The sequence below is a fragment of the Euleptes europaea genome, chromosome 9, assembly GCF_029931775.1.
Source record: "Euleptes europaea isolate rEulEur1 chromosome 9, rEulEur1.hap1, whole genome shotgun sequence".
In the NCBI taxonomy this organism is placed as follows: domain Eukaryota; kingdom Metazoa; phylum Chordata; class Lepidosauria; order Squamata; family Sphaerodactylidae; genus Euleptes; species Euleptes europaea.
Genome location: NC_079320.1, coordinates 52,410,374 through 52,422,665, shown reverse-complemented (window position 1 = coordinate 52,422,665; position 12,292 = coordinate 52,410,374). Strand labels below are relative to the sequence as shown.

At 42.1% G+C, this 12,292-nt stretch overlaps 1 protein-coding gene across 1 annotated transcript in view; it reads left to right on the top strand.

Annotated features, from left to right (window-relative positions):
- Window positions 1-12,292, top strand: part of NEK1 (NIMA related kinase 1) — a 44,424-nt gene that overhangs the window by 24,236 nt on the left and 7,896 nt on the right. Inside the window, exons 20-29 of the mRNA XM_056855221.1 lie at window positions 232-309; window positions 4,432-4,527; window positions 6,776-6,928; window positions 7,391-7,453; window positions 7,540-7,771; window positions 8,215-8,367; window positions 8,819-8,986; window positions 9,426-9,546; window positions 9,666-9,766; window positions 12,047-12,264. Coding sequence (XP_056711199.1) covers window positions 232-309; window positions 4,432-4,527; window positions 6,776-6,928; window positions 7,391-7,453; window positions 7,540-7,771; window positions 8,215-8,367; window positions 8,819-8,986; window positions 9,426-9,546; window positions 9,666-9,766; window positions 12,047-12,264 — 1,383 coding nt within the window. The remainder of the gene's footprint in view (window positions 1-231; window positions 310-4,431; window positions 4,528-6,775; window positions 6,929-7,390; window positions 7,454-7,539; window positions 7,772-8,214; window positions 8,368-8,818; window positions 8,987-9,425; window positions 9,547-9,665; window positions 9,767-12,046; window positions 12,265-12,292) is intronic.

Below are 12,292 nucleotides of genomic sequence, written 5' to 3'. Positions count from 1 at the left end.
TTTGTAAACCAGTCTGGTTTTGCCACTTGGGATTAAGTCATAGGAATTACTTAGAAAAATCACTCTAACCTAAATTTATGTATCCTCCTGCTTATAAATTATCGGAAGATCATAATGGAGTCTCATATAAATCCATGCATTTGCAAGGTAAAATTCAAAAATTAGGGTTATGGGTAAAATGCTCTCTTTTGTTAGTTAGCAAATAACCATATTTATCACATTTATTTTTAGAATGAAGCTGGAGATTCTCCTGCGCAGGAACTAAGTGAAGAAGCAGAAATAAGACGTAAAAAAATTGAAGCACTAAAGGTAACATTGAAGGAGAGTGGTGAGGGTGGTAAAGAATTTTCTGGGTTGGAATGTTGCTAGTGCAATATTGCTCATGGTGCCATCATGAATTGGAAGTTTACCACCATGGCACAGAAGGAAGATAAATGGCGGAAGATAAACACACAAAGGGTAATGCAGTGAGATAAACGGCATCAGAGATATCACTGCAAAGAGGCATTTCTACAGAGATGGAGAATATTATAGAGTAGAAAAAGAAAAAGTGGGGAGGGTTAATAGAGGGGATGGTTCACACAGACATGGTTCAGAAGAGGCCCTTCTCTCCCTCTCAGTGTTAGTCCATGGACCAAGAGCCAAAAATTGACATAATGGTATTGGGTAAGGTGGCAAAACGTCTTTGTTTTTCTGAAAGGAATATGTCTATGTATTATGTTTTGTTGTGTTAACCCATTCTGATTAGTAGCTTTAAGTGTTTTCTGATGTTATCAGGATGGCCAAAGCCATTTTTTCTTACCTTTTCTAATCTGAGCTATAACTCTTGGATCTAAGTGACCAATTTCAAATTTTAAAGCACAGGTGGAAAGATAATAAATTCCCCTACTAATAATAAATGCTAATAATGACTCAGTCAATTACAGTTTTTGTGCTATAAGGCATAAATCAAAGAAAAAGTCAATATTTACATAGTTTTATAAGATTTAAGACATATGGTGCCTTTGCTGATCAAGATGGTCACTTAAAGTATATTAGACCATTGTAGCCTATTCTTTTGCCTTTCCAGTGATCCACAGAATGAAGAAATTAATTTTGATACACCATGGTTAAGTACAGGAAAATAGACCCACATTTTATGTGTGCTGCCCCGTGGCACAAAGTGTTAAGCTGCAGTACTGCAGTCCAAACTCTGCTCACGACCTGAGTTCGATCCCAGCGAAAGTTAGTTTCAGGTAGCCTGCTCAAGGTTGACTCAGCCTTCCATCCTTCTGAGGTCGGTAAAATGAGTACCCAGCTTGCTGGGGGTAAAGGAAAAATGACACGGGAAGGCACTGGCAAACCACCTCGTAAACAGTCTGCCTAGTAAACGTCGGGATGTGATGTCACCCCATGGGTCAGGAATGACCCGGTGCTTGCACAGGGGACCTTTACGTTTACTTTTTCAATTCTCTAATATACTTCACACGACTGTCTGGGTTAGGTAAAGCTCCATATGCGGTAAACATTATAAAATGTGGGGGAAATTGATTTTTCTTTGATTTATGCGTTATATCACAAACAGTAATATATACAGTATATTGGTTATTAGGGGAATTTATTTTTCCAAAAGTGCTTTAAAATTTGAGATTGGTTCCTTGGTTCCCGAGTTATAACTCAAACTTAAAAAAGGTAGGAAAAACATCTCGTCTGGCCTGCAGACTATGTCCCTTTATTCCTCTCTCAGCACAATCCCTTTTAGCACTGACTCAGCTGGGCAGCTTAACTGAGCTGCATTAAGCGACGAATGGGTGGGATTCTCTCTAAGCAGTCTTTAGTAACCAACCCAAAAGATCATGGGAATAAAAAGACTTTCATAACGAAACATACATTCTAGCACAGGGACTTGGGAACAATCCGCAGATGTGCAGGCTTTAGGCAGAACACTGTAAAAGAACCTGAAAAGTATTTCTTAGTGAATTCTATATTTACAGGAGCCTCTACATTCCCCTTCCTGGGGCATCCCCCAGGATGGACAGGATGGACAGTCTTGCCATAGCCTGTCAGAGTCTGACCTTGATTCCAAAGTCTTGATATAGGATGGTTGTCCAGGTTAACAGGAAGGCTGGGTCCAGCAGGACACCTAAGCTCTTCAAGTTAATTAAAGACTTGCTACATCCAAAGATGTCTTAGAAGGAACTGCATTGCCATCAGCCTTACCAGCTAATAACACCTTATCTGTACTTCAGCATATTCTCTCTTGGTCATTTAACCACAGCATCCAGGCACTAGCCCTAAATAGATATGGTGGCTACTTAGGCTGGCTATGATGTAAAGGCTAGTATCATCAGAATACTTCTGACAAGAAGAAGCGCAATGGTTGGTTTTTATACGCCGACTTTTTCTACCACTTAAGAAAGAATCTGTGGGCCGCAGACTCGGGGAGCACAGCCCCTTTTAACTCTGTACCAATAAGAGGTCGGGCCAGAAGAGCCTCTTCAGCCTAAGACCACTCTGAGGGGGAGTCTGAGCTTTCCTCTCCCTCAGAGGAAGCCAGGGTTCCAGGCTTCCTAGACAGCATGACCTGTGGCCTATTCCTCCCTGGCCTCAGCTCCAACTGGCCCTTAAGTAGTGTTTGGGTCTAGAAGCCCCGCCCAGACTTGTTCCTGCCCCCCCCCCAAAGTTCACATGATGGCCTGAGTGTAGCTCACTTCAGCCCACACCGGCCCTGTGAGCTCCATCAAGGCTTCTGAGGCCTCGGCAACACCCCGGGCCCGACTACCAGCTGGCTGGCAAGTCCCTGGAAATGGCACGATCGTGCCAGCTTGCTGCCAGCTTCCCTCTTCTTTGGGCCTGGGCTCGGCCCACCACGGATGCCCCCTTCTGCTGCCACAGCTCAGCCTACAGAGGAAAGGGAAAGCATTGTGGGGAGGGTGCAGCTGGGTGCAGTAGGCTGCCGTCTTTTCTACCCTGTCCAGCTTGATGGTGGTGAGTGGTAGCTGGGGCTGAAGGGAGGGAGGACCCAAGATGCTTCAGCCTGGCCTGTCTTGGGACAGAATCAAACTGGCTTACAATCACCTTCCCTTCCCACTACAAACACCCTGTGAGATAGGTGAGGCTGAGAGAGCTCTAAGAGAGCTGTGACTAGCCCAAGGTCACCCAGCTGGCTTTATGTGTATGAGTGGGGAAGGCAACCCTGTTCACCAGATTAGTGTCCGCCGCTCATGTGGAGGTGTGGGGAATAAAACCCAGTTCTCCAGATTAGAGTCCACCGCTCTAAACCAACACTCTTACCACTACACAAATTCAAATTTCAGTACCTTTATTGGCATACCATTGAGAAGAATCGACATATATGGAGTATAAAATACACCCCAGGTTGTTTTAAAGCAGTGGTTCCCAAACGTTTAGGGCCACTGCCCCCTTGGTTCCGCAAGCTCAACCCCAGCGTCCCCCTACCCTGTCCTATAAAAAGCATTATTCAAAACGGGTCTGCATGACTCACGAAGAAGATAAGATTTCAAAGCAGTAACAATTAATTGCACATCTATTCAAAATCAAATTAAAACTTTTTAGTTGGAATTTATTCAACAAAACTGATTAACTTAATCCAGTGGCCCCAGCTCTTCAAAGTCTGGAAAAAAATTCTGATAGTTTTCACCCAATTTGCCAGCATGGTGCCATAGCTTGATCTATTGTAAATGAATGAACAACACAGTTGAAGGGGCCCACCTCTAGCGCCTCCCTGCTGCCCTCTTGCCTCTTAGTGCCCCCCTAGGTAATCCCACCGCCCCCTAGGAGGTGATACTTCCCACTTTGGGAACCACTGTTTTAGAGTGTTCCGCCTAAAATCTGCAAACCCCCCCCCCCCGTTTGAAGCTGTGAAAACAAGACTTTAAATTCTTCCTTTCATACTGAGAACCTGCTGTTATCTTGTGAAACTGGTTTTGTGTTCATCAGCTGCTCTGTGAAATATTTGTCTTGCGTTGAAAAACAAATTATGTTCAATAAAAATGTAATATTGGGTCAAAAGGAAGTGGCTCTTTGCAGTGTAAAGGAAGAGGATGACAGTTACGCTGAAAAGCTAGGTACCCTGACTAGCATGTTGGCTCCAGGGGGCCCTTTTGTATGAGGCCAAGTTATTCAGGTTCTAGAGGAGATGAAAGAAGAAAACGAACTGTATAGCTTCATGAACAAAACCTTTAGCATAAGCAGGGGAACATTTCTGGCTTCGTTGCCACACTATTAAACACAGCCTTTCAATGCAGAAGACGCATTCTGCAACAAAATTTTGGTTAGTTCTGTGCAGAAGACACGTTCTGCAACAAAATCAACGCAGTGGAAGATACAGAGAATATCTTGATTGATTAGGATAATGGCTGAGGCTTTAATCGAATTCAGAAGTTCGTCTGTGTGTTGCTGACAGATTACTTTTTGGGGTCATGTTTCCAGGCACAAGCAAATGCCCGGGCTGTGGTCCTAAAAGAACAGCTAGAACGAAAAAGAAAAGAAGCTTATGAAAGAGAGAGGAGAGCTTGGGAAGAACATGTAAGAAACATTAAGTTTTTGGCATCTTTGTATAATGAGATTTCTGTGAACAAGCTTTAAATTAGGAAGTACTGCATTTTTCCTGTGGTAGTTCCAAAGATGCTGACATATGTGTCCCTAACGTTGCCTCTTTCGTTTAATATATAATCAACAAAATTTTTAAAAAAATTGTTAGTGTGCTGTAGCCATTGTTGATGGTATGAGTTCTCACCCTGAGCTTAGCATGTATCCCACTCAGTATTGTGATCTGGGTGACTGCACAGTTTAGATCACAAGCGCATCTGTGGCTTTTCAATGTGTGTACAGTTTCTTCCCTCACTAGATTCATGTCTGGCTTGGCATGTTCTTGCTGTGAGATAGCACTGAATAATGTACCTGTAAGGTGCTTCTCCTAAGTAGTACTGGGGAATAGGACTGCTGAGAACCTTCCCCGTGGTGCAGAGTGTTAGTCAAAAGCTGTGCTCATGACCTGAGTTGGATCCCAACGGAAGTTGGTTTCAGGTAGTCGGCTCAAGGTTGACTCAGCCTTCCATCCTTCCGAGGTCAGTAAAATGAGTACCCAGCTTGCTGGGGGTAAAGGGAAGATGACTGGGGAAGGCACTGGCAAACCACTCCGTAAACAAAGTCTGCCTAGTAAACGTCGGGATGTGACGTCACCCCATGAGTCAGGAATGACCTGGTGCTTGCACAGGGGACCTTTACCTTTTTTTAAAGGTGTTTCTCCTAAGTAGTAGCTGGGGAATAGGACTGCTGAGAACCTTCCATTATTGCCCACACTAACATGTCAGCCCTCAGACTGCCCCCTTCTTTCCCCACTGATACAGCACAAAAACTGTTGCTGACAGCAGGATACCACTCCAGGACAGAAGAAACTGGGAATGCTTGGGCACGTGCTGGTAGACCTTGTTTGGATTTCTAATCAACAGCTCTGTTTTGAAAGCTGTATTTATTTTTGGAGGAGCTTCACTCCATCTTGCTTGCAGTTAAGCCTCTTTCTTCACTTGTATCTGACTTACCTGGCTCTAAAAGAACAGCACGCACAGCCGGATCTGTGCTTCTGGGCAGCAGTTCCCACCTTGACTACGGCAGCAGCTGTTCTTAGAAAGTAAACTGCTTCTTTGGGGAAAGAAGCTGCTGCAGAGAATATGAAAGAAGTGCAGTTCCATTATGCTTAAATAATTACTTGGCCATGATTCCATACCTTCTATTTTCTAAGCAGATTAAAAATGTTGGATTGAATCAAATTGTGGAACTCCCTGCCCCAGGATGTGGTGATGGCTGCCAACTTGGAACGCTTTAAGAGGGTAGTGGACACGTTCATGGAGAATAGGACTATCAGTCATCATGAGTCAAAATGAATACTAGTCATGATGCATACCTATTCTCTACAGTAACAGAGGAGCGTGCCTATTATATTAGGTGCTGTGGAACATAGGCAAGATGCTGCTGCTGCAATTGTCTTGTTTGTGGGCTTCCTAGAGGCACCTGGTTGGCCACTGTGTGAACAGACTGCTGGACTTGATGGACTTTGGTCTGATCCGTCATGGCTTTTCATATGTTCCTATACCTTTTTTATTTTTATTTGTTTGTAATTAGCACAATTCTTACCCCCCCCCCCCCCGAAATATTAGGCTGTTAGAGCCTGGCATCTAATACACTGAATCTTAAATTATAAAATTGCACTCAAGAACCTGCAAGGTTTGGGTTTGTTGCTAGCCACTGTTTATGGTCACCAGCCTTTCCCCCCAAGTTCTGTGATTGGGTGGTGGGCCCACTTCCACTGTGCTACAGTAACAATAGGAGTTTTTTCTGTTTAGCACAAGTTTCATGTGTTGTTGTTTTTTTGCAAGACGTTTTCCATCCTCCTTCAGTACCATTTTAAGTAGAGTTGCACCACTGCTACTCAGCTCCATTATCCTGGAAAATTATGGGGGGAGGGGGCAGAATGCCAGGGATGGTGGTGATATTACTGGCAACTAGGTTTTTGGAGCCCTGGCCATATGATTCTTTTGAATAGTGTAGTCATTGTGATCCTTTTGCACCTCAAGTTAATGTAGTATGACGAAATAAATTGCTAATTTATAATAGCCTACGTTGGAATCAGTGATAGAACATGCTCAAGCACTCTGGCTCCAGACACTACTGTTCACTTTAAAAAGATGGGGGGGGGGACTTTTGCAGCATCACATTTTTGAGGTAACTAACACATGGCCAAGTTATGTAGGATATATTTATATTCTACCCACAGCTTGTAGCCAAAGGGATAAAGAATCCTATGGGAGTTGCAGAGTTAAGTCCCACACATGGCAAACAAGAAGTTGGAGGTTCTCCTACCAGGCTGTCAAAGCCCAGTTCACCTCAAGTTATCTCCATGACATCAGCTTTGAAGGAAGTGGGTGCGGTAGGTGGTCATGTTGTGATTTTCTCCAGAGCTTTTTCTCTGTTTGACTTCAAACAAATTCTGTGTTTCCAGACTTCCAAAACAAGGCATATAGAGGTCATAATAAAAAGTAATATCTGGTCATGATTTGACTGCATGCATGTCGTCGTGCGAGTATCCGGAAGTTAATACGATTTCTGATTCGTATGTCAACGACAAAACAGATCTGCAAAACAGATTCTTCTATTATATTTTACATGCTTTTTCAGCTTGAGACTCTCCATATGTGATATCCAGTATGATAACTGGCCCTGTTTCAAAGATTGTGACAGTTTGAAATTCTGCCTATAAGGAATATGTAAGAACAATAATAACGTTAAAACATGCACTTTTCAGCTGTTAATGGCCGACATTATTTTTCTTATTTCTAGTAATTACTGTAATTTACACAATATTTCAAATTGTTGTATATCTCCTTTAAAGGATGCAAACGCTGTCATCTCTCAGGAACCCTTGGCAGAAGTAAAACCTGATATGGCTGTTCAAGTAAGCTCAATGATTTAGACTTGATTTCTGTTCTTTTCCTTTCTCAGAGTTTAATTTTAAAATAGACTGTTTCTTCCCTGTTTCAGAACAAGCGAGAAATACTCCGAAGACTGAATCAAAACTTTAAAGCCCAAGAAGATGTGAAAGAGCAAAATGAACCGCAGTGCGCCTATGAGGTAGCTGGGGCTGATGAAAATGACCAGCCTAGAGAAGAACCGTGTTTGATCTCAGCAGATCGCAAGAAGTGGGAGACAGGGGCTCAACTTGTGGTTCCTGTAGCTCAGTTAACAATGGAAGGATCCTTCTCAGGGACAGATGGTAAAGCATTTTCTTTCAAAACCACCAATGACTTTTAGGTACCTAGCTAGTTGTATTAACTAAATCAGGTCCTTGTAAGTCGGATGCCCATGTATTTAATTATTCAGCATGTGCATCATTAAGGCCTTCAAAGAATTGTAGATATGAGTTACTAAATTTGGGAGTTTGGCTAGATCTGATCTTCCCTCTCCTCTGTTCAAAGGCAGGGGCTCCACGCAAGTCCGGGTTTTATAAACACATTACCAGGTCGTTTGCTCTCACTTTTTAAAGATAAAGGAAATTGGGCAAGCCTTCATATTTGGGACTATTTAAAGAAATATCTTAACAGAAAAAGTTCTTTATTTACAAGGTTTGTTTTCTTTGCTGTTCATCAGAAATAAAAAAGATGTGACAATTTTTAGAGAGTTTTAAAGAGTTATAATTTTTTAAATATTTCCCTACAGCACAAACAGTTGGGGAGGTTATTAAGTTAGATGTTGTTGAACCCCAGCGAAAAGTCTGGGGCAAAAGCCCAACTGATTCAGTACTGAAGATACTGGGAGAAGCTGAGTTGCAACTTCAGACTGATCTTCTAGATGACTTAAGCATTACCAATGGTAAGAAGAAAGTGAAGTTACAGATGTGAGTAATTTAAAAGTTGCGTAGGAACTGATATTTTGCATTGACATTTTTCTGAATGTGGTTTGCCTTTTTTTTCTGGGGGAACTTAAGAGAGGTATTTGATATTATGCCTTCTGATTTTAATTGCCAGGCCCCAAAAAATCTCTGAATTTTTATGATGTCATTGAAACCTTCCATACAGTGTTTACACATTTAATAAATTTATAAATCTCCCAATTTGCCTGAGGAGGTGATGGTTGCAGTGATACAGGTTTCTTGAGATTTATAAAGTGACACCTGCAAACAGTTTGTTTTCAGATGCTGAAAACTTTTTTCCTCTCATAGAGGTACTTGTTGTCTGTGAAGAATTTATTAAATCTCAGCATCTGTTCACCTGTTTTTAGAGATACTTTTGCAAAGTGACGAGAATGTATTACTTTACTGCAGAAGTACCAAAAGAAGCGTTAACAGTCAGAGAGAATAGCGAACTGAGAGAAGCAACCGCTGGTGGAGAGGAATCATTGCCTGAAAGAGCTGATAGTGAAACAATAACAGCCGGAAGCGTTTCTGCACCAGAATTCACACCCTTGTCACCCAAGCCTAACGTGATGGACGGTATTTTTTTTGTCATGTGTCTATGTTCACATGTCCATGAGACTAATTCAGTAGCTACACTCACGTTCTCCTACTTAGTGAGAAACTCTAGAAACCTTATTAATGGAAGTTTGATAGAGAGACTTGAGATTTACTATTGCACAGCTTTTGACCAAAAGTAACATGTGTATGGTTGTGCTGAGATAATGTGTGCAGGAGTGAAATAAAATCCCCAAATTGTCTTGATTTGGGCTTCAAAGTGTTGCTGCTTGCCAATTATTTGTCTGAGCACTGATAGTCTGCATGAATTATGAATGTCCTCCCTCAAGACAGGGGTGTTGGTGCACAACAAGAGTAAGAGCCTCTGCTGAACTTTGACATCCTGTAGGAATTAACTTGGATACAAGTAGAGCCTTCAGCCCTCACCTTGTTTCTCATCTTGGTGAATTGATTCCCTCAGAGCCTGATGATTTGGAAACTGAATTGTTGGCAGAGTCCAAAGCAAATAAATGCAACACAAACACATTCCCTGTTGTTGAAGAAGTGTGGGTAAAAGAAAGGGAAGAAGTCAAGGCAGCAGTGTGAGTCAATCACCTTCCCCCTCTATATTTCTTAGAGTTTAGAGATAAAAGTGTGTTTTCAAAAAGACTTAAGTTTGCTGTTATGTAATCATCTTCTGGTTGTGGTGATCTTTTAACAGGCCACTGGATCGCACTGATAGTGACCAATATGACAACAGTGAAGAGCCAACCTCAGAAGGACTATTAAAAAAGATGCCAGTCCATAGTGAAGCTTCAATAGGTCAGCCATGATAATTCAACCCGCTCTTGTCCATGCATAAGCCAAATTCCCCAACCCACATTGTATGTGTTTCCCACACAGGCAGACCCACATTTTAAAAGGGGCCGCTGTCGTGTTTAGTTTGGGCCTTCAGCATGAACCAGATCTTTATATGACCCAGGATGAAAACTTGGTGGGTGAGAGAAACTGGTGGAATAGATTATGTTGAGTTTTGAATTTCAGTTACACAGGAATCGAGTTATGTATGACTCATTATTGCAACCTGTTTAGTAATGACTAGATGTCCACTGGTTACAATGAAAACTAGTACATTAAAGCTCAGGCCAACAAATGTCTTTATCATGCGTTCAAGGTAGGCTTACTGTCAAGAAATGCTCTGGTGTAATGAGAAATTAATGCATTCAAAGAAAATGGAGGGACCTACTCATGAGCAGTAGCAGCGGTTTGGGTGGCATAAGCTATAGAAGTGAGGAATATTAAACTATATTCAGCTTTGCTTCTTCTTGGGGGAAACCATTGTAGAACATTACATCTGCAAATACAAGAAAAAATAATGGCTTTAGAGTCTTCCATGTTTAGTCAGCCAGGTTCTGATTCATCCCTAATGACCATCTAAATAGGAGAGAGTCTGTAAGTATAAATCCTGTGTTGCGCTTAATACAGGATCTAAACCTCAGACCTCACCAGCCTTTTGTGATTGGTGGCCCCATGAACCAACTGCCTTGCTGAAGCTAAGCAGGTATGGGTGTGGGCAGTGTTGGAAGGACCATTCCTGGCATTCCCTTGCTGAGATCCATAATGGAATAAAGGCAGCATATAGCTATAATAAACTAATGTGGTGTGGTTTGTTTCCAGATAAGTGAATGTTGAATCTCCACTGTACAAGTCTCCTTGTTTCAACATGTGTTTGATTTGCAAGCTCCCAAACCACAACACAGCCTCCCAATTGGGTTAATTGGTGGCATGATTCTTAGTCTTGAATGAGGAAGCACTCTGATTTGGTGCTCGTAACATGCCAAGCAGCCCACATCTTGCTATCTATAAGAGACAAGCAAGTTGGTTTCCATGTACGCAAGTTCCAATACATCTCCTTTTCCCAAGAGCTAGGCAGTTTTGGAGAGAAGGATAGGCTGGATTCCTTCTCCACCTTTCCCAATTGCACAATAACATTCAGCATCCTTTTTAATAAACTATTACTATGATGTATGTATTGTCTTTACACACCTGTTGTCGCTACACTAATGAGTGAGTGCCAGTGTGGTGTAGTAGTTAAGAGCGGTGAACTCTAATCTGGAGAACTGGGTTTGATTCCCCAGTCCTACACATGAAGCCTGCTGGGTGATCTTGGGCTAGTTACAGTTCTCTTAGAACTCTCTCAACCCCACCTACCTCACAAGGTGCCTGCTGTGGGGAGAGGAAGGGAAGGCAGTTGTAAGCTGGTTTGAGACTCCTTAAAGGTAGAGATAATCGTGGTATAAAAACCAGCTCTTCTTCTATAGTAGGCTTAAGAGAATGAGCTATGGTGTCCCCAGATCACATTTCATCTCTGATATAATCTCACTAAATGGCCTTTAGGCAATCCATTCTCTTTCATGTTCTGCCTTACATGCCGAAGGAGAGATGGAAACCATCTACATTAAAAGGCTTTCATAAGGTTCAGACTAAGATAACATGCATAAAGTCCTTTGAAGACGGAAATACTATGTAAGTGCTTATTATTTCCTCACTGTCCTATATGCTAGCAGATCATCCATGCCCAAATTTCATCCCATAAACGTGGTGATCTGTAGTGCTTACAAGTGACCTAGTGACCAGTCTCTGGAGTAAATTCAAATGCGTAGCTGTACCATAAGATCCATTCAGATTTGTGTAGTGTCCCATGGAAGGTCAAACAAGCTGGATGAAGGAGGAGGTAAATTTTCCTCCTCCTTCACCTTCTGCAAGTACAGCTCCATTAAGGAAAGGGGTCAGTTTCATCCCTTCGTCCCTCCTCACTCCCGCCCACTGACCCTCATAGCTGCTTCTCTGAATAGATCTGGAACCCCAGGAAGGATCATGCCAAGGGTCAGAAAGAGTTTCAGGAAAGAAGAGGAACATACCCAACGTTTATTTTAGGCAGCAATGTAAAATAAGGAAATCCCAACTGCAATACATTGTTGCCATACGTCTGATTTCTTTGGTAACTTTTGCAATTATGTTCACCATTTTTTAAAATAAATTTTATGTGACAGGTTTCACATAAATATGCATTTATTAAATTACTACTTTTTATCATTCTAGAGACTGGTCTCAGTGATTCCTTGCAACACGAACCCTTTTTCCAGAAGGTGGCACAGCATCAAGCAATATTTTTAGCATCTCCAGTTCTGTCTGCACAGTCTTCCTTTGAAGATTCTCTTCCAACAAGGTCACGTTCTGTATCACCAGAAAAGACTAGAGGCAAAAATTCACTGTTGATAGGGCTTTCTACTGGCCTCTTCGATGCAAACAATCCAAAGGCAAGTGTCAGAATCATAAAACTGGCAA